This window comes from Artemia sp. Qi Xiang Cuo, chromosome 21 (genome assembly GCF_049724085.1).
Source record: "Artemia sp. Qi Xiang Cuo chromosome 21, ASM4972408v1, whole genome shotgun sequence".
Taxonomy (NCBI): domain Eukaryota; kingdom Metazoa; phylum Arthropoda; class Branchiopoda; order Anostraca; family Artemiidae; genus Artemia; species Artemia sp. Qi Xiang Cuo.
In genome coordinates, this window is record NC_142814.1 from 3,543,324 (window position 1) to 3,562,056 (window position 18,733).

At 38.6% G+C, this 18,733-nt stretch overlaps 2 protein-coding genes across 3 annotated transcripts in view; both read right to left on the reverse strand.

Annotated features, from left to right (window-relative positions):
* LOC148939157 (uncharacterized) overlaps positions 1-18,733 on the reverse strand; it is a 459,905-nt gene that overhangs the window by 262,736 nt on the left and 178,436 nt on the right. The gene's annotated exons all lie outside the window — the stretch shown is intronic.
* The window catches only part of LOC148939163 (uncharacterized), a 121,784-nt gene that overhangs the window by 23,138 nt on the left and 79,913 nt on the right, over positions 1-18,733 (reverse strand). For both annotated transcript variants that reach the window (XR_016143514.1, XM_089106545.1), the window contains exon 7: positions 16,702-18,045. Coding sequence is in view for 1 of the 2 variants with exons in the window: in XM_089106545.1 (XP_088962671.1) it covers positions 16,702-18,045 (1,344 nt within the window). In the remaining variant the exon portion in view is untranslated. The remainder of the gene's footprint in view (positions 1-16,701; positions 18,046-18,733) is intronic.

The following is an 18,733-nucleotide window of genomic DNA, read 5'->3' on the forward strand; positions in this document are numbered from 1 at the left end:
TGCCAATAAGTTAATTATTTTTTGTATTCAAAGCAGAGACGGTATCCTATAAAAATGTTATCCAGAGGGGGGCATAGGGAGTTATTATATTTAAGTGATAGTACCTTGATTTTTTTTTTTTTTTTTTGAAAGCAGGGATGCCAAAAAGTTTAAAATTTGACAAAAATTAACAATATTTTCGTGAGTTATACTTGATACAGCACTTGCATGGTTTTTTTGTCCAAAGGGAAAGGGACATATGCGTCCAACCCGTTTTTTTCTTATTGATGAAACGGGTTAACTTTGAAAACATTCATTCATAAGTACCAGGCAGATTCACACTAAAACGAATTGGTGTGACGAAAGCGATATCGACATCCCCACCTAACGTAGCGCTCGAGTGACAATGGCACCCTTTGTCCAGTGCCCAAGTTACATTAAAAGGCCAGGTCATAATAAAAGCTTTCAATTTGGGAGGTTCAAGGAGGAGTCTTTTGACCTCAGGGTACTAGATGTTGCAACGTTCTTAAGTATCTATAGTGGTTTAATAAAATCGATCACTCCAAAAATGCACAAAAATATGCACACATATAACAAATGCAACATTTGGAATATTAAAACACTTTTTTTTAAAACTTTGAAGAAAAGCAAAAAAGGCTAAATACCCCTAACTACGCTTAAAAGCTATTTTAAAAAGAAACTCTTTGGAGATTTCCATGCAAATGACCATAGCAGAAGCTTTGAGCCTGGGTGGGGATCAAAGAGGAGTCTTTGAGTATTTTGATCACATGTGACTTATTGTTGCGACTTTCTCAAATTTGGTAACTCCTGTGAGCATTTGGAAATCAAAACTTAAATTCAATAAGTGATACTAAGTGTCTTAACATTTTGCTTGGATTAAAAGTGACAAATTAGGATGAAAATCTCAACATCTTCCTGGAGCTACTTCAGTCTGCATATTATTTCATTTAATTGCATTTAAAACGGATGAGCTTTTAATTTTTTACCTAAGAAAATAGCTGGCACTTCATTTTTCTTCATACCAAATAAACCATTAAGTGTTTTTTGTTTCATTGTAATTGAAATGTTCTCATGTGAAGTGTTCATCATGTATTTTTCAATTTGATAAATTTACTCCTTTTAGATGCAGTTTATAATTTGACTGATATTATGTATTTATCTGTTTATAATTTGGAATGAATCCCAAAAAGAAAAAATGAATAATATCCAAAAGAGCAGCCAAAAGCAATAAAAAAGCAGCAATTCAGCCTTAGCCTACATGACATATTCTATAAAGAAGCCAAAAACTTTAAAATACATTTTTTTAAATTGTTATTAAAAACCAGTTTTTAATACAAGAAGGCTTTTTAGGAATCCAAAAGAGCAAAAAAAACAATCAATAACAAACTCGCTCATATCAACTGTTTTTAAGATGTCAAAACAGATATAGGCAAAGGGCATTATAAAAAAATTAAGCTTCTAAGTCCAAATTTATATTCAAAGTTTTTAGCGAGATAACTGACGAATTTCGTGATACGGCATTTTAAGTTTTGTACGCAGTGATACTCGATGAAAGAAACTATCAATTTTGATAATTATTTATGTTAAGAATACATAGCTAATAGATACTTCAACTACTCATACTATGCAAGGGTTCTGAAACGTTACAGCCATTTCGTTTCTACCAGATTTCTACTTCTCTTGATGAATAACGAAGAAGACCAGTTTCCCAACCAGCGACTTGTGAATTTTTAAAGTCATGAATAGGCTCGAATCTGTTGTAAATTTAAGCTGTGATTTGAGAAAGACTGATGAAAACATTAATGTTTGCGGTCAACATTGATCGCGCCGGTGGCGCGCCACCGACATCTTACCGGCGGTGGGACGTGGCGCGCTATTTTCAGCCCCGCCGCCACCGGTCTTCCCTCATCGGCGCGGCGCCGGGGTCTAACTAGGACACTACATGCGGATAGAGTATGACAGATTTCCAAAGATGTTCCTTTTCGGTCAACCATTTAGTGCCATACGAAAAGTAAATTGTCCCCGAATTGGGTGGAAGGAGGTCGAAAGGAAGGATTTAATGGAAATTGGAACCTTTTAGAAGGGTCTAAGGCGTGAGGCTTTAAATAGACGGAGATAGAGGGTGAGCGTGCGATGTTGCGCTGGCCTTGGTATATGCTATATGGCCTTGGCGATATGCTACATGGCCTTGGCGATATGCTATATATTTTTCATAGGAATTGTCAAAGGATAGTTTAAAACTAAATATATCAAATAAGCTGCACGAAAAATGTGGTTTGATCCCACTGATTGGACCTATCACGAAAAAAAAGCGGAGATGACCAGGCATGTTTCATGGGAAAAGAATGAGAGATTGCCAAAAATCATGCTTTAAAACCATTCATATGGGGTCAAACGAAAAGCAATGGGTGGGAATATAATGGAATCAGAATCCCAATATATGGCTGCATGGATATATGGTGCACGCAAAACGAAAGGTTTTAACCTTTCATTCAGAGTTACAATTCAAAGCTACTACTTTGAAATAGCCTAACTTTGAAATAAATGGACCTAAAAACAAATTTTAAGATTACAATATTTTGAATGATTACATTGATGTAGTTTTTTTTATCATCGCTATTGGCAGTATCGTATTTAAATTAACATATTCATCTTTATGTTCTCATAAGTATATGATCTTCTGAAACTTTTCCGACAACTATTAGCAGCGATACAAGTAATATCCTAAGCACCTACTATGTCATAGCGGGGAATCTACGGTTTGGGGGAGTGGAACAGGGTAGTTGGATATAAATTTTTATAGTGTTGTTCTCCTCAATAGATCGATCCATAGCTGAGATTTTTTTTTTGTTTACACATTCTTAAATTGTAAGTGAAACTACACAAAATAAAACTGTGCCCAAATCAAGGGTGGCGCTGTATTTACCCATGTATTGTGCCCCAGTCGAATGGGTGGGGCACCCATACGTTCCCAAATCGGTGGGAAGAAGTCATCAGGCCTCCCGCTAGATTTTTCGTGAAAAAATATGAACTTTGACAACAAAAATATGAACTTTACGAACTTTTGATTGGGCTTTTTATGAACCAATTATGAACCTAAATTTACGATATGTGTACCTCAGAAACTGTCCGTGGACATAATAAGCGGCAATTGGTGTTCTCATAACTGGTGCATATATTCTTCTTGTTTTTTCATGAGTTTTTCAACATAACAGTATAAATACACCACTACAAAATACTCCACTTTACTTGTTGCTTTTGGCAAAATATGACAAAATCAAGGACGACTTTCTTTTGTTTACCCTGCTCTGTATCAGATCAACCTCTCTGGCTGCCTTACCTTTTTCGCGCATCTTCCGGATTAAAGCCACGATCACATTTTGTTCAAGGCTAATTTCTACAAAGTCTTTGGCATCTATTGCTTTTTACAGCTTCCATTAGCTTCTTGAAGAAGCTTTTCTGCTACTTGTCTCTTCTCCTTTTCAACTGACTTCTTCTCAATCAAATCTTTTTCCAGATGTTCAATGATCTTCTTCTCATATAACATCCTCTTTTTTCCTCTTTTTCACTTCCCTTCTTCTTTCCTAGTGGACTCCTCTTCAGTCTGTCTAGATCACTCAGCTTCCAGGTATAGTTTATAGCTCTGGTACGTATTTCGCCTCATATTCAACAGCCCTCTGGTAATAGGGACTAATTCGGGCCTGTTCTCAAACTTCTCCATGCGACATGCAGAGAGCTGCTTTTACTATATTTAAAACAAAGGGATATTTTGTCTGTCCTTAATAGTTTTTCAGACTAATAACCGAGTTCCAAAAAAACGTCAATCCTCGATGAAATCATGGTCTTAGGCAAACTCGGTTCCAGCTGGAGCAAGTTCCATTCGTCACTGGCAGGTTCAGTATTCACACGGAAAGGCATAAATTCAACGATTTTCACAAAGTCGCTTGTTCTTGTCTCCCGATTCAAATCACCCAGCCGCAGGCACCGAAAAGGCTGAAGGGCACTTTGACCTAGTGATTTCTCTTCAATATGACGGCAAGCGGCCAGGTAAGCAGTTCTGGTACTACTCTTGAAGTTCAGAGCATCAGCTTTTTGTACCTTCGATAGGCATTCTTCCACGATGTCACCGCAAGCTACTTTATCGGATGCAACAAAATTTCCGCTTGAATAGGAGAGCTCAGAAAAATTTTTTTTTCTTCTTCTGAATATCAGTCAAAGCACTTTTCTTGACAAAACGGCTGGCGTTTATCATTACTAGTCAACGCATTTCGTCATACAGATTGTGGATAGGCGTTTCTTCACGTTCAAACAACTCTGTGAACTGAACTGTGAACTGTAGCTTTCCGAAAGATATGACAAAGAGGACTAATGCTTTGGTTGTGGTACACTTGAGACTACTAGATATTTCTCGGTATCCGCTGGACTTCATCAATTCTGGTCTTTTCTTAGCGATGAATTTCAGGAAATACTAATCGAGAGCATCCTATTTTTTCATTAAGTCTCTCAGCTCAAACAACAATGGTTAGCCATCGACTTGGAACATATCATAGGCAGCGCTATAGCGCTGCCTAAGTAAAGAACGATGTTGGCACAATGTATTATTTATTTTTCGTTTCCATACCCGGGCACTTCGTATCAAAGGAGTTGTCGTAGAAACTTCGAAAAGGGCTCTTTCAATTGGAAATTGGAATGCCTAGCGCCTTTTTTAATACTCGAAAGTAATTGGAAGGCAACAAACACCCCTTCCACGCCCACAATTTCGCCAAACACATCCAATCAAAATTTTGAGATAGACATTTTGTTCAGCGTAGTTGATTTCCAGATAAAAATTATGTTTTTGAGGAGGACACTCCCCCACAGCCTTCAGAGCAAGGGTTATAAGTTATGCCCTGGGGGCATATAAAGTTTTTTTTATAGAAGGCGTTGTCGTAGAAACTTCAAAAAAGGCTCATTCGATTGGAAATTCAAAGGGTTAATGCCCCTTTTAATAGTCGAAAGTGATTTGAGGGGAACTAACCCCCCTTTCACGCCCACCTTTTCCCCAAACACGTCCAATCAAATTTTTTAGATAGCCATTTTATTAAACGTTGTTGAAAGTTTTGGAAATTAGGTCTTTGAGGATGACAACCCCCCCCCCCCCACCCTCAGGGCAAAGGGTGTAAGTTATGCCTGGGGGACCTATAAGGTTTTTATTGAAAGCGTTTTGGTAGAAACTTCAAGATGGCTCATTTGTTTGGAAATTAAAATGGCTAGTGCTTGTTTTAATAGTTGAAAGTGATGGGAGAGCAACTAACCATTTTCCCATACACATCCAATCAAAATTTTGAGATCGACATTTTGTTTAACGTAGTATATAAGGTGCTTATAGAAAGCATTTTCGTAGAAACTCAATAAGGGTTCATTCGATTGGAAATCGAAAGGCCTAGTGCCCTTTTTAATAGTTGAAAGTGATTGGAAGTCTTGAAATGTTTATAGTAAAGATCGATGTGGGTATAATGTATGATATTTTTTTTTTGTTGGTGTTGTTGTTTAGACCAGGGCACTTCGTATCGAAGGAGTTGTCCTAGGAACTTCGAAAAGGGCTCATTTGATTGAAAATAGAACGGGATGATGCCCTTTTTAATAGTCAAAAGTGACTGGAGGGCAACTAATCCGCCTCCCACGCCCACCCTCCCATTTGCCCTTATGTTTAAAAACTAAATGTCCCCTTAGGATTAAATCAAAATGCACTGTGTTAATGCTAATTCCCAATAAGGCATCTCAGCAGTATCCCAAGAACGACTAAGGGTATTATGTTCAAACTTTCGGGGCTACTTCTGCTCTTAAAATTTAATCAAGGCAAAATAGTGTAAGTGTATCCAACCTATCAAAGAAAGTAAGCAGATTTTTTTGCGAATGGTATCAAGTTTTCCATTTCAGGTCAACTAGAGGAGGTATGAAACGAAATTAAACACTACTATTTGTGTCCAGATTTTTAAAAGGGTGTATGTTGTTAAAAATTGCTGAAAATTTTTCTCCAGCATAAAAATAGCAGACCAAATTATAAAGTCTTAAAAAAAAAGAAAAGCTTTAAAGTATTATTTTCTTCTTCCCTGAAAAGACTATGTCAATATAAAACGAACAGAAAATTTTTTTCCTGAACTTTAAACTGCGTGAAACAAAATGGCTATCTAAAAATTTTGATTGGATGTGTTTGGGAAAAGGTGGGCGTGAGAGTGGGGTTAGTTGCCCTTAAATCACTTTCGTCTATTAAAAAGGGCACTAGCCCTTTGAATTTCCTAACAAATGAGCCCTTTTTCAGATTGCTATAACAAAACATTCAATAAAATCCATAAATGCCCTCAGGTCATAAATCATCACCCTTTCTCCGACAACTGTGGGGGGACTACCGTGGTGAAAGGTATAATTTCCTGAACTTTCAACTGCGTGGAACAAAATGGCTATCTCAAAATTTAGATTGGATATGTTTGGGGAAATGGTGGGCGTGGAAGGGTGTTAGTTGCCTTCCAATAACTTTCGACTATTAAAAAGGGCACTAGCCATTTCCATTTTCAATCGAATGAGCAATTTTGAAGTTTCTACGACAACGCGTTCTATAAAAACCTTATCTGCCCCAAGGGCATAACTTACAACACTTGCCCTGAGGGATGTGGGGGAGTTCCCTCCTTAAAAACACAATTCTATCTTGAAATCAACTACGCTGAACATAATAGCTATCTCAAAATTTTGATGGTATGAGTTTGGGGAAAAGGTGGGCGTTTTAGGAGGGTTAGTTTCCCTCAAATCTCTTTCGACTCTTAACCCTTAAATGGTAGGGTGGGGTCTTTTTGACCCCAAGGACCCTTTGAGAGTGTATTTCTCCTATGCCGTTAGGAGCAAAGCGCTGTTTTCTCGTGTATTCTCCGGAAACTTGGTGGTGTTGAAGCATACAATCAGTCGAGTAGCTGGCACCAAAGGCAGAGGAGGTAAGAGCGTTATGGGGTCATTTTGACTCCACCCTACCATTAACGTTACAAAAAAAAAGTAAAATGAAGATTTGGTTTTTTGAAGAAATATGATAGTTGTTGCTAGTATTACACGTTTCTGTCATTGCCAACAATGACTTAATTGTTTCTTCGTAGATTCTAGTTGGATGTCACTTTTAATTTCTCGGCTTTGGCCGTTTTCACCTTTTCTTTCCGGATTTCAGTGTTAAAAAGTGAGTCATATTGAAAACTTTTACACCTTCTTTTCCCTTATAGACAGAATGGATACCCAAGCTAAAAAGCAGCTTACAGAAGAAGATACCATTCAAAAACTTGAAGAAGATGACGATTTATCAAGTTGATCCGACACCCACAATGACGAGGACTACAAACCATCAAATGACGAGCAGGAAAACCTTGTTCCAGATGAAATTTCATCATCAGAAGAAAGCGCAGAAGAATCGAATGAAGCTACCGCCCCTTCAAGTCAATTCGGAGTACAGCCTTCACAAGCTCCAGGTCAGCTAGACCTCGAAGATGTGCCTCTTTCTCAGAGAACCAAAAGATGAACCCGCAAGGATGTGCTACTAGGACGTGACAGAACAACAAAGTGGTCAAAAAGTACACCAACCCCGAGCCGAACCAGAGCTATAAACATCGTGACTGAAGGAGCTGGCCCCAAAGGACCAGCACGAACAGGTCAACCTTTGCAACTAGAAACTGCTTGGGGTTTTCTTTTCCCTGAAAATATTATTGATGCAGTGGTGGAGTATATCAACAGAAAAATGGATCTTTATCGTGTGAATTTTGCAGCCGATCTACTGGATATGTAGAGTTTTACGAAGCCAATTGATCAGGTAGAACTTCGGGCATTATTTGGTCTCATATAACTTGCTGGAGTTTTCAAGTCAGGAAACGAAGACGCAACTGGCCTGTTTGCCAGCGATGGGACTAGGAGATATTTTTCGAGTGACCATGAACCTGAAAAGGTTCCTCTACATTGAGGCCTGCCTTCGCTTTGACGATCCATCGACCCGTCTAGCAAGAGGAACGCCGCTTGCACCGATATTCGATATTTACGAACAGTTTGTTGGAAACTGTAGCAAACTTTACTCTCTTTCAGACATCGTCACTATCGACGTGATGCTTATCAGGTTTAGAGACAGATATAATTTTTGCATATACATTCCTACAAAACCCAATAACTATGTCATCATAATGAAGTGCCTAGCAGATGTCCGTACTTTCTATCTCTACGATGCGTTCATTTACTGTGGAAAGGAGACAAAGCTGCTTGGATCCGAGCATCTTTCGGTACCAACTAGGACAGCCCTTACGTTGACGAGGACCATCTCTGGCTCAGGCAGAAATATCACTAGACCTTTGAATTTCCAATCGAATGAGCCCTTTTTGAAGTTTCTACGACAAAGAATTCAATAAAAACTTATATGCCCCCAGGGCATAACTTATAACCCTTGCCCTGAAAACTGCGGAGGGAGTGTCCTGCTCAAATGTATAATTTCCTGAACTTTAAACTGCGTGGAACAAAATGGCTATCTCAAAATTTTGATTGGATGCATTTGGGGAAATGCTGGGCGTAGAAGGGGTGTTAGTTGCCTTCCAATGACTTCCGACTATTAAAAAGGGCACTAGCCATTTTAATTTCCAATCGAATGAGCCCTTTTTGAAGTCTCTACGACAACGCGTTCTATAAAAACCTTATATGCCCCCAGAGAAAAATTTATAACCCTTTCCCTGAGGGCTGTTGGGGGGGGGGGGGGGTTGCCATCCTCAAAGACCTTATTTCCAGTACTTAAAACTAGGTTGAATAAAATGGCTATCTCAAAATTTTGACTGACTGTCTTTGGGGAAAAAGTGGGCGTGAGAGGGGGGTTTGTTACCCTCCAATCAGTTTGGACTATTAAAAAGTGCACTAGCCCGTTCAATTTTCAATCGAATTAGCCGCTTTCAAAGTTTCTACGACAACGCTTTCTATAAAAACCTTATATGGCCCCAGGGCATAGCTTACAGCCCTTGCCCTGAAGGCTGGGGGGGGGGGAGTGTCATACGAAGTGCCCGGGTATGGAAACAAAAAATAAATAATACATTGTGCCATAATCGTTCTTTACTTAGGCAGCGCTATAGCGCTGTATATGATATGTTCCAAGTCGATGGCTAACCATTGTTGTTTGAGCTGAGAGACTTAATGAAAAAATAGGATGCTCTCGATTAGTATTTCCTGAAATTCATCGCTAAGAAACGACCAGAATTGATGAAGTCCAGCGGACACCGAGAAATATCTAGCAGTCTCAAGCGTACCACAACCAAAGCATTAGTCCTCTTTGTCATATCTTTCGGAAAGCTATTTGCTCAGTTCACAGAGTTGTTTGAACGTGAAGAAACACCTATGCACATTCTGTATGACGAAATACGTTGACTAGTAATGATGAACGCCAACCGTTTTGTTAAGTAAAGTGCTTTGACTGATATTCAGAAAAAAAAAACTTTTTCTGAGCTGTCCCATTCAAACGGAGATTTTCTTGCATTCAGTAGAAACTTCAAAAGGGCTCATTCAATTGGAAATTGAAAGGGCTAGTGCCTTTTTTAATAGTTGAAAGTGATTGGATAGCGACTAACACCCCTCTCACGCCCACTATTCTCCCAAACACATCGAATTAAAATGTTGAGATATCCATTTTGTTCAACGTAGTTGAAAGTTCTGGAAATTAGGTCTTTTAGGATGATATCCCCCTAAGAGCCCTCAGTGCAAGGGATGTAAGTAATGCCCTGGGGCATATAAAGTTTTAATTGAAAGCGCTGTCGTAGAAACTTCAAAAGATCTCATTCAATTGGAAATTGAAAAAGCTAGTGCCTTTTTTAATAGTTGAAAGTGATTGGATAGCGACTAACGCCCCTCTCACGCCCACCATTTTCCAAAACACATCCAATCAAAATGTTGAGATATCCATTTTGTTCAACGTAGTTAAACGTTTTGGAAATTAGGTCTTTTAGGATGATATCCCCCTCAGAGCCCTCAGTGCAAGGGTTGTAAGTTATGCCCTGGGGGCATATAAGGTTTATATAGAAAGTTGTTGCATAAATCAACAACTTAAGTAAAGAACGGGAACACTCGAGAACGAGACAAGAAACGGGGACTAAATAAAGAGGAGGACACTCCCCCACAGTCCTCAGGGCAAGGGTTTTAAGTTATGCCCTGGGGCCATATAAGAACGATGTTGGCACAATGTATTACTTATTATTTTTATTCCATTAGAGTAGGGCCCTTCGTATCGAAGAAGTTGTTGTAGAAACTTTGAAAAGCGCTCATTCAATTGGAAATTGGAGTGGCGTGTGCCCTTTTTAATAGTCGAAAGTGATTGGAAGTTGATTAACACCCGTTCCATGCCCACTATTTTCAAAAACACATCCAATCAAAATTTTGAGATAGCCATTTTGTTCAGCGTAGTTGATTTCCAGATAGAAATTTATGTTTTTGAGGACAGTCCCCCAGAGGGCAAGCCCTTAGGGCAAGGGTTGTAAGTTATGCCCTGGGGGCATATAAGGTTTCTTGTAGAAGGCTTTGTCGTAGAAACTTTAAAAAAGGCTCATTCAATTGGAAATTCCAAGGGCTAGCGCCCTTTTAAATAGTCGAAATTGATTAGAGGGCAACTAACCCGCCTCTCACGCCTACCTTTTCCCCAGGCACATCTAATCAAAACTTTGAGATAGCCATTTTATTCAACGTAGTTTTAAGTTCTGGAAATTAGGTCTTTGAGGATGACAACCCCCGCCCCCACAGTCCTCAGGGAAAGAGCTGTAAATTATGCCCAGGGGGCATATAAGGTTTTTATATAACGCGTTGTCGTAGAAACTTCATAAAGGGATCATTCGATTGGAAATTGAAGTGGCTAGTGCCCTTTTTAATAGTCGAAAGTGATGTGAAAGCAACTAACACCCCTTCCACGCCCACCATTTCCCCAGACACATCCAATAAAGATTTTGAGATAGCCATTTTGTTCCAAGCAGTCCAAAATTCAGGAAATTATACCTTTGAGCAGGACACTCTCCCCAGAGTTTTCAGGACAAGGGTTATAAGGAGTTATGGCCTGAGGTTATATGACGTTTATATAGAAACCTCTGTCATAGAAACCGCAAACAGGGCTTGTTGAAATCGAAAGTCAAAGTGCTAGGGCCCTTTTCCATAGATGAAAGTGATTTGAGGGCAACTAACCCCCTCTCATGCCCATCTTTTCCTCAAACACATCCAATCAATATTTTAGAAAACCATTTTGTTCAGCATAGTTGATTTCCAGATAGAAAATATGTTTTTGAGGAGGATACTCCCCCGCAATCCTGGCAAGGGTTTTAAGTTATGCCCTGGGGGCATATAAGGTTTTTTATAGAAGGCGTTGTCATAGAAACTTCAAAACAGGCTCATTCGATTGGAAATTCAAAGGGCTAGTGCCCTTTTTAATAGTCGAAAGTGATTTGAAGGCAACTAAACCCCCTCTCACGTCCATCTTTTCTCCAAACACATCCAATCAATCATAGGCAGCACGCTAGCGCTGCCCGAGTAAAGAACGATGTTGGCACGATGTGTTTTTTTTCTCCATACCCGGGCACTTCGTATCGAAGGAGTTGTCGTAGAAACTTCGAAAAGGAATTTGGAAATTGGAGTGGGTAGTGCCCTTTTCAATAGTCCAAAGTTGATTGGATGGCAACTAGCCCCCCCCCCCCACGCCCATCATTCCCCCACACACCCAAATTTTGAGATAGCCGTTTTGTTCAGCGTAGTTGATTTCCAGATAGAAAATATATTTTTGAGGAGGACACTCCCCCAAAACCCTCAGGGCAAGGGTTTTAAGTTCTGCCCTGGGGGCATGTAAGGTTTTTATAGAAGGCGTTGTCGTAGAAACTTCAAAACAGGCTCATTCAATTGGAAATTTGAAGGGCTAGTACCCTTTTTAATAGTCGAAAGTTATTGGAGGGCAACTAGCCCCCCCCCACGCCCAACATTTCCCCGAACACATCCAATCAAAATTTTGAGCTAGCCATTTTGTTCAGAGTAGTTGATTTCCAGATAGAAAATATGTTTTGAGGAGGACACTCCCCCACAACCCTCGGGGCAAGGGTTTTAAGTTATGGCCTGGGGGCATATAAGGTTTTTATAGAAGGCGTTGTCGTAGAAACTTCAAAACAGGCTCATAAAATTGGAAATTCAAAAGGCTAGTGCCCTTTTTAATAGTTGAAAGTGATTGGAAGGCAACTAGTCCCCCCCACGCCCATCATTCCCCCAAACACATCCAATAAAAAATTCGAGATATCCATTTTGTTCAGCGTAGTTGATTTCCAGATAGAAAACATATTTTAGAGAAGGACACTCTCCCACAACCCTCAGGGCAAGGGTCTTAAGTTATGCCCTGGGGGCATATAAGGTTTTTATAGAAGGTGTTGTCGTAGAAACTTCAAAAGGGGCTCATTCAATTGGAAATTCAAAGGACTAATGGACTTTTTAATAGTCAAGTGATTGGAGGGCAACTAGCCCCCCCCCCCCACCCATCATTCCCCGATTCCCCGAGCAATCTTTTCTCCAAATACATCCAATCAATATTTTAGATAACCATTTTGTTCAGCATAGTTGATTTCCAGATAGAAAATATGTTTTTGAGGAGGACACTCCCCCACAACCCTCAGAGCAAGGGTTTTAAGTTATGCCCTGGGGGCATATAGGGTTTTTATAGAATGCATTGTCGTAGAAAATTCAAAACAGGCTCATTCGATTGGAAATTCAAAGTGCTAGTGCCCTTTTTAATAGTTGAAAGTGACTGGAGGGCAACTAGTCCCCCCCCCCTACGCCCCTCATTCCCCCAAACACATCCAATAAAAAATTCGAGATATCCATTTTGTTCAGCGTAGTTGATTTCCAGATAGAAAACATATTTTAGAGAAGGACACTCTCCCACAACCCTCAGGGCACGGGTCTTAAGTTATGCCCTGGGGGGCATATAAGGTTTTTATAGAAGGCGTTGCGGTAGAAACTTCAAAAGGGGCTCATTCAATTGGAAATTCAAAGGGCTAATGGCCTTTTTAATAGTCAAGTGATTGGAGGGCAACTAGCCCCCCCCCCCCACACCCATCATTCCCCCAAACAGATCCAATCAAAATTTTTAGATAGCCATTTTATTCAACGTAGTTGAAAGTTTTGGAAATTAGGTCTTTAAGGGTAACAACCCCTCCCCCCACAGGTCTCAGAGCAAGGGTTTTAAGTTATACCTTGGGGGCATATAAAGTTTTTATTGAAAGCGTGGTCGTAGAAACTTCAAAAGGGCTCATTCAATTGAAAATTGAAAGGGCTAGTGCTTTTTTAATAGTTGAAAGTGATTGGATAGCGACTAACATCCACCAATTTCCCAAACACATCCAATTAAAATTTTGAGATATCCAATTTGTTCAACGTAGTAGAAAGTTCTGGAAATTAAGTCTTTTAGGATGATAACCCCCTCGGAGCCCTCAGTGCAAGGGTTGTAAGTTACGCCCTGGGGCATATAAAGTTTTTATTGAAAGCGTTGTCATAGAAACTTCAAAAGGGCTCATTCAATTGGAAATTGAAAGGGCTAGTTCCTTTTTAATAGTTGAAAGTGGATGGATAGCAACTAACGCCCCTCTCACGCCCACCATTTTCCAAAACACAACCAATCAAAATTTTGAGATATCAATTTTATTCAACGTAGTTGAACGTTGTGGAAATTAGGTCTTTTAAGATAACCCCCTCAGAGCCTTCAGTGCAAGGGTTGTAAGTTATGCCCAGGGGGCATATAAGGTTTATATAGAAAGTTGTTGTATAAATCATAGGCAGCGCGATCGCGCTGCCTAAGTAAAGAAAGGGGACAAACGAGAACGAGACAAGAAACGAGGATTAAGTAAAGAGGAGGACCCTCCCCCACATCCCTAAGGGCAAGGGTCTTAAATTATGCCCTGGGGGCATATAAGAATGATGTTGGCACAGTGTATTATTTATCAATTTTTTCCATTAGAGCAGGGCACTTCGTATCGAAAAAGTTGTCGTAGAAACTCCAAAAAACGCTTATTCAATTGGAAATTGGAGTGGCTTGTACACTTTTTAATATTCTAAAGTGATTGGAAGGCGACTAACACCCCTTTCACGCCCACCATTTCCCTAAACACATCCAATCAAAATTTTGAGATAGCCATTTTGTTCAGCGTAGTTGATTGCCAGATAGAAATTATGTTCTTGAGGACAGTCCCCCCCCCCAGCCCTTAGGGCAAGGGTTGTAAGTTATGCCCGGGGGGCATATAAGGTTTTTTATAGAAGGCGTTAAAAAGGCTCATTCAATTGGAAATTCAAAGGTCTAGTACCCTTTTTAATTGTCGAAAGTGATTAGAGGGCAACTAACCTGCCTCTCATGCCTACCTTTTCCCCCAACACATCTCATCAAATCTTTTAGATAACCATTATATTCAAAGTAGCTTTATGTTCTGGAAATTAGGTCTTTGAGGATGACAACCTCCCCCACGGCCCTCAGGGAAAGGGTTATAAATTATGCCCTGGGGACGTATTAGGTTTTTATTGAAAGCGTAGAAACTTAAAAAGGGCTCATTCAATTGGAAATTGAAAGGGCTAGTGCCTTTTTTAATAGTTGAAAGTGATTGGAGAGCGCCCCTCTCACGCCCACCATTTTCCCAAACACATCCAATAAAGGTTTTGAGATAGCCATTTTGTTCCACGCAGTTCGAAGTTCAGGAAATTATACCTTTGAGCAGTACATTCCTCTGAAAGTCTTCTGGGCAAGGTTATAAATTATGCCATGGGGGCATATAAGGTTTTTATTGAAATCTTTGTCGTAGAAACTTCAAAAAGGGCTCATTCGATTGGAAATTCAAAAGGGCTAGTGCCCTTTTTAATAGTCGAAATTGAATTGAAGGCAACTAGCCCCCCTCTCACGCCCGTCTTTTCTCCAAACACATCCAATCAATATTTTAGAGAGCCATTTTATTCAATGTAGTTGAAAGTTTTGGAAATTAGGTCTTTAAGGATGACAACCCCTCCCCCCCCCCCCCCCAGCCCTCAGGGCAAGGGGTGTAAGTTATGCCTTGGGGGCGTACAAGATTTTTATTGAAAGCGTAGAAACTTCAAAAGGGCTCATTCAATTGGAAATTGAAAGGGCGAGTGCCTTTTTTAATAGTTGAAAGTGACTGGAGAGCGACTAAGGCCCCTCTCACGCCCACCATGTTCCAAAACACATCCAATCAAAATTTTGAAAAATCCATTTTGTTAAACGTAGTTGAAAGTTCTTGAAATTAGGTCTTTTAGGATGATAACCCTGTCAGAGCCCTCAGTGCAAGGGTTGTACGTTATGCCCTTGGGGCATATAGAGTTTATATAGAAAGTTGTTATAGAAATTTCAAAGGGCTCCAAACTAAATGTTGCCATAAGATTAAATCAAAATGCACTGTGTTAATGCTAATTCCCAATAAGGCATCACAGCAGTATCCTAAGAACGACTGAGGGTATTATGTTCAAACTTTCGGGGCTGCTTCTGCTCTTAAAATTTAATTAAATCAAAAAAGGGTAAGTGTATCCAAGCTATCAAAGAAAGTAAACAGATTTTTTGCGATTGGTATAAAGTTTTCCATTTCAGGTCAACCATTTCAAGTTCTGTTTTTTGACAACAAATTTTCTGTCTAATTTTCTGTAATAACCGAGTCAAACTCATAAGGAGCAGAAATTAACATGAGTAGGGCTTAAAACCCCTATGGCTTCCCAAGGTCAGAACATAATTTACACTTTAATGAAAAAAATACAAATGAATGTGCATTGTCAGTTTAATATACATATACTGATATTTAGTAATCAAAATCTTAATAATATTTGATTTATTAAAGTTATAGAAGTAAAAACATTTATATTTTTTCAGTAAAAGGCAAATTATGTTCTGGCCTTGGGAAGGCATAGAGGTTTTGAGCCCAACTTCTGTTAATTTCTGCTCGTTTTGAGTTTGACTCGGTTATTTATTGTAATTTCTGTTCACTTTGGGTTTCATTTATTTATCGATGCTGATTTGTGTTAGTTTCATGCTTGGTAGATTATTTGATTTTATTTTTGCTCATGTTTTGTTTAATGGAGTTCTTTACTTATCTTTCAAAAACTTATTTTGCGGAAAAAGTTTTTTTTAATTAATTCACATCAAGATGGAGGAGGAGCGTGTTCAGCAGTGATGGCCTCATGCGCTTTAGTGCTGAAATGAATTGCTACTAGTGGAAGTAATATCATAAAAAGAAAATGAAAACATATTGGTTCTCCAATGATGTCTAAAAGGCAAACAATTATGAAAAAAAAACTCAGAGAAATCATGACAAAAGAGATGCAAATAAACATAAATAGATAAATAAAAGAAAATTAATATCAATTGCCAAAAGACTGTACATGCAAAACTCTAATAAGCCTGGAAGGTAGTAGAGCTTTTAAGTTAGTTAAAACTAAAAAGGCAAAACTTTGGTTTTACAATTTTTTAGATATGCATTACAATGTCACAACAGTTTCAATATGGTTGACCAAAATACGAACCACTCTTCTCTTATTTCTTTGCTAACATAAAAAAGGAAAAAAATGCATTGAAGCAGTAGATGATTTAAAGACAAAAAGTAAAGACAGCAAAAGAGAAAAAAATTAAAGCACAGGAGAAATTGATTTAATTATAAACGAAAGAAAGCTTACTTTAAGCTGTTTTATTTCTTCTTCTCTTTTTCTTAGATCAGTCATCCATTTTTTCACCGATTCTTGAGATAATCTTTCAACCCTCTTTAGCTCCAATGATTTCTCTTCCAGTTTTGATTTAATTTCCGCATTTCCATCTGAAAGCTTACAAATATTTTCATATAATTTCTTATTTTCTTCAGAGCTTTCTTTCATATTGCTTTCATATTTTAAATTCATTTCGTTTGCTAGGTCTTGCGCTTTCTTCAATTCCAGTGATTTGAGATTCAACTGTGACTTGATATCATTATTTTCGCTCTGAAGCTTGAAAATATCTTCATGTAAGTTTTTATTTTCTTCTCTGCTTTTTTGAAGCATACTTTCGTATTCTGCACCCTTCTCATTTGCAAGCTGAATTGCTTTTTCCCATTCCAATGATCTATCATTAAGTTTTGATTTAATTTCCTCATGTTCCCTTATTAGCTTCAAAATGCTTTCTTGCAATTTTTCATTGTCTTCCTTGCTTTCTCTAAGCAGATTTTTGTATTCTAAATTCTTTTCGTTCGCCAGCTCATAATTCCCTTCAGCATCATCTAATTTCTGAAGTAAATCTTCTTTAAAGTTGTTACTTTCGTTTAATTGCCTCTCCAAATTGTCTTTATATTGTTCAAGCTTTTCTCTGAAAGCAATAATTTTTTCATATCCGACGACGTTTCTCTCTAAAACCTGATCATCTTGAACCGAGCCAAAGAAACCCCAGAGTGACTCAACAACTCTATTTTGTTTCTCTAATTCCGACGACTTGCTTTCTAACTCAGAAGTTATAGTTTTCATTTCCATTACGAGGCTTTCATTTTCGTTTTGAATACTCACGAAGTCAGATTTAATTATCTCGTATTTTTCTTGTAAATTCTTCACTTTATTCTCTTGCATATTTCCATACTCAATCCATTCCATAATTTCTTCATTAGCACATTGCAGCTTTTTGTTCACATCTTCAATTTGATTTTGCAGTTTTTCAATTTCAATGGCCTGATTTCGTTTTCCGCTTTCCAATCTTTCCGTAACGATCGCAATTTCCTCATTTTTCGCGTTCACCGTTTCCTCTAATTTTCTAAGAGTTCCCATTATTTGTCCTTCTGAATCTTTACATATTTGTTCCGCCAGATCTTTTTCTTTTTTCATAGTCTGCACTTCTTTTTCCTTCTTGTGTATTTTTTCGGTAAGTTCTTCCACTAGTTTACGCTTCTCCAACTCTAAATCTTCTTTTTCTTCTTTGAATAGCTTTACCTGTATGCTGAAGGCTTCAAGTTGGATTTGAGCATTTTCAGCGTGGTCTCTTGAAGCTTCAAGGTCTAATTCAACCTACAAAAAATGAATGTCGACAACCAAAATTTTAAAAGGATGTAGATTGCACTGAACTTAATTGAACTTGATCAGATTATAGTCCAAACTCGCTCCTAAACCTTTCTTATTTTTAGGGGGGAGGAGGTTCGTCAGAGACAGAGGGAGTTCGTTAGACATCAGATACAGATGGCTCCGTATCTGATGAATTTTTTCAACTGAAAGTAAGGAGCGACGTTAAAACTTAAAACGAACAAAAATTACTCTGCATATGAAAGGGGCTGTCCCTTCTTCAACGCATCGCTCTTTGCGTTAAAGTTTGACTCTTTGTCAAAACTCTACTTCTTGAAGTAATGAAAAACTTAAGCGTAAAGAGCGGGGCGGTGAGGAGGTGACAGCCTCTTTCATATACGGAATAATTTCCGTTCATTTTAAGTTTTAATGTCGCTCCTTACTTTAAGTTAAAAGAACTTGTTTTTTTTATTTAATTTCTGAACGTTTTTCAATTAATGCAAGTTCAAATTTGGCTCCCCGTACATGAAAAATTAAAACAAAATTTGCATATTAATTATTACGTATATGAAGTGTTTCCCCCTCCTCAATACCTTTCTCTTTCCGCTAACGCTGTTAGCATTTTTAATAAAGCTTCCTATTCTAATTAAACGACCCCTGTGTTTCATTAGCCGTTCATAAAAAATTGGGACAAACA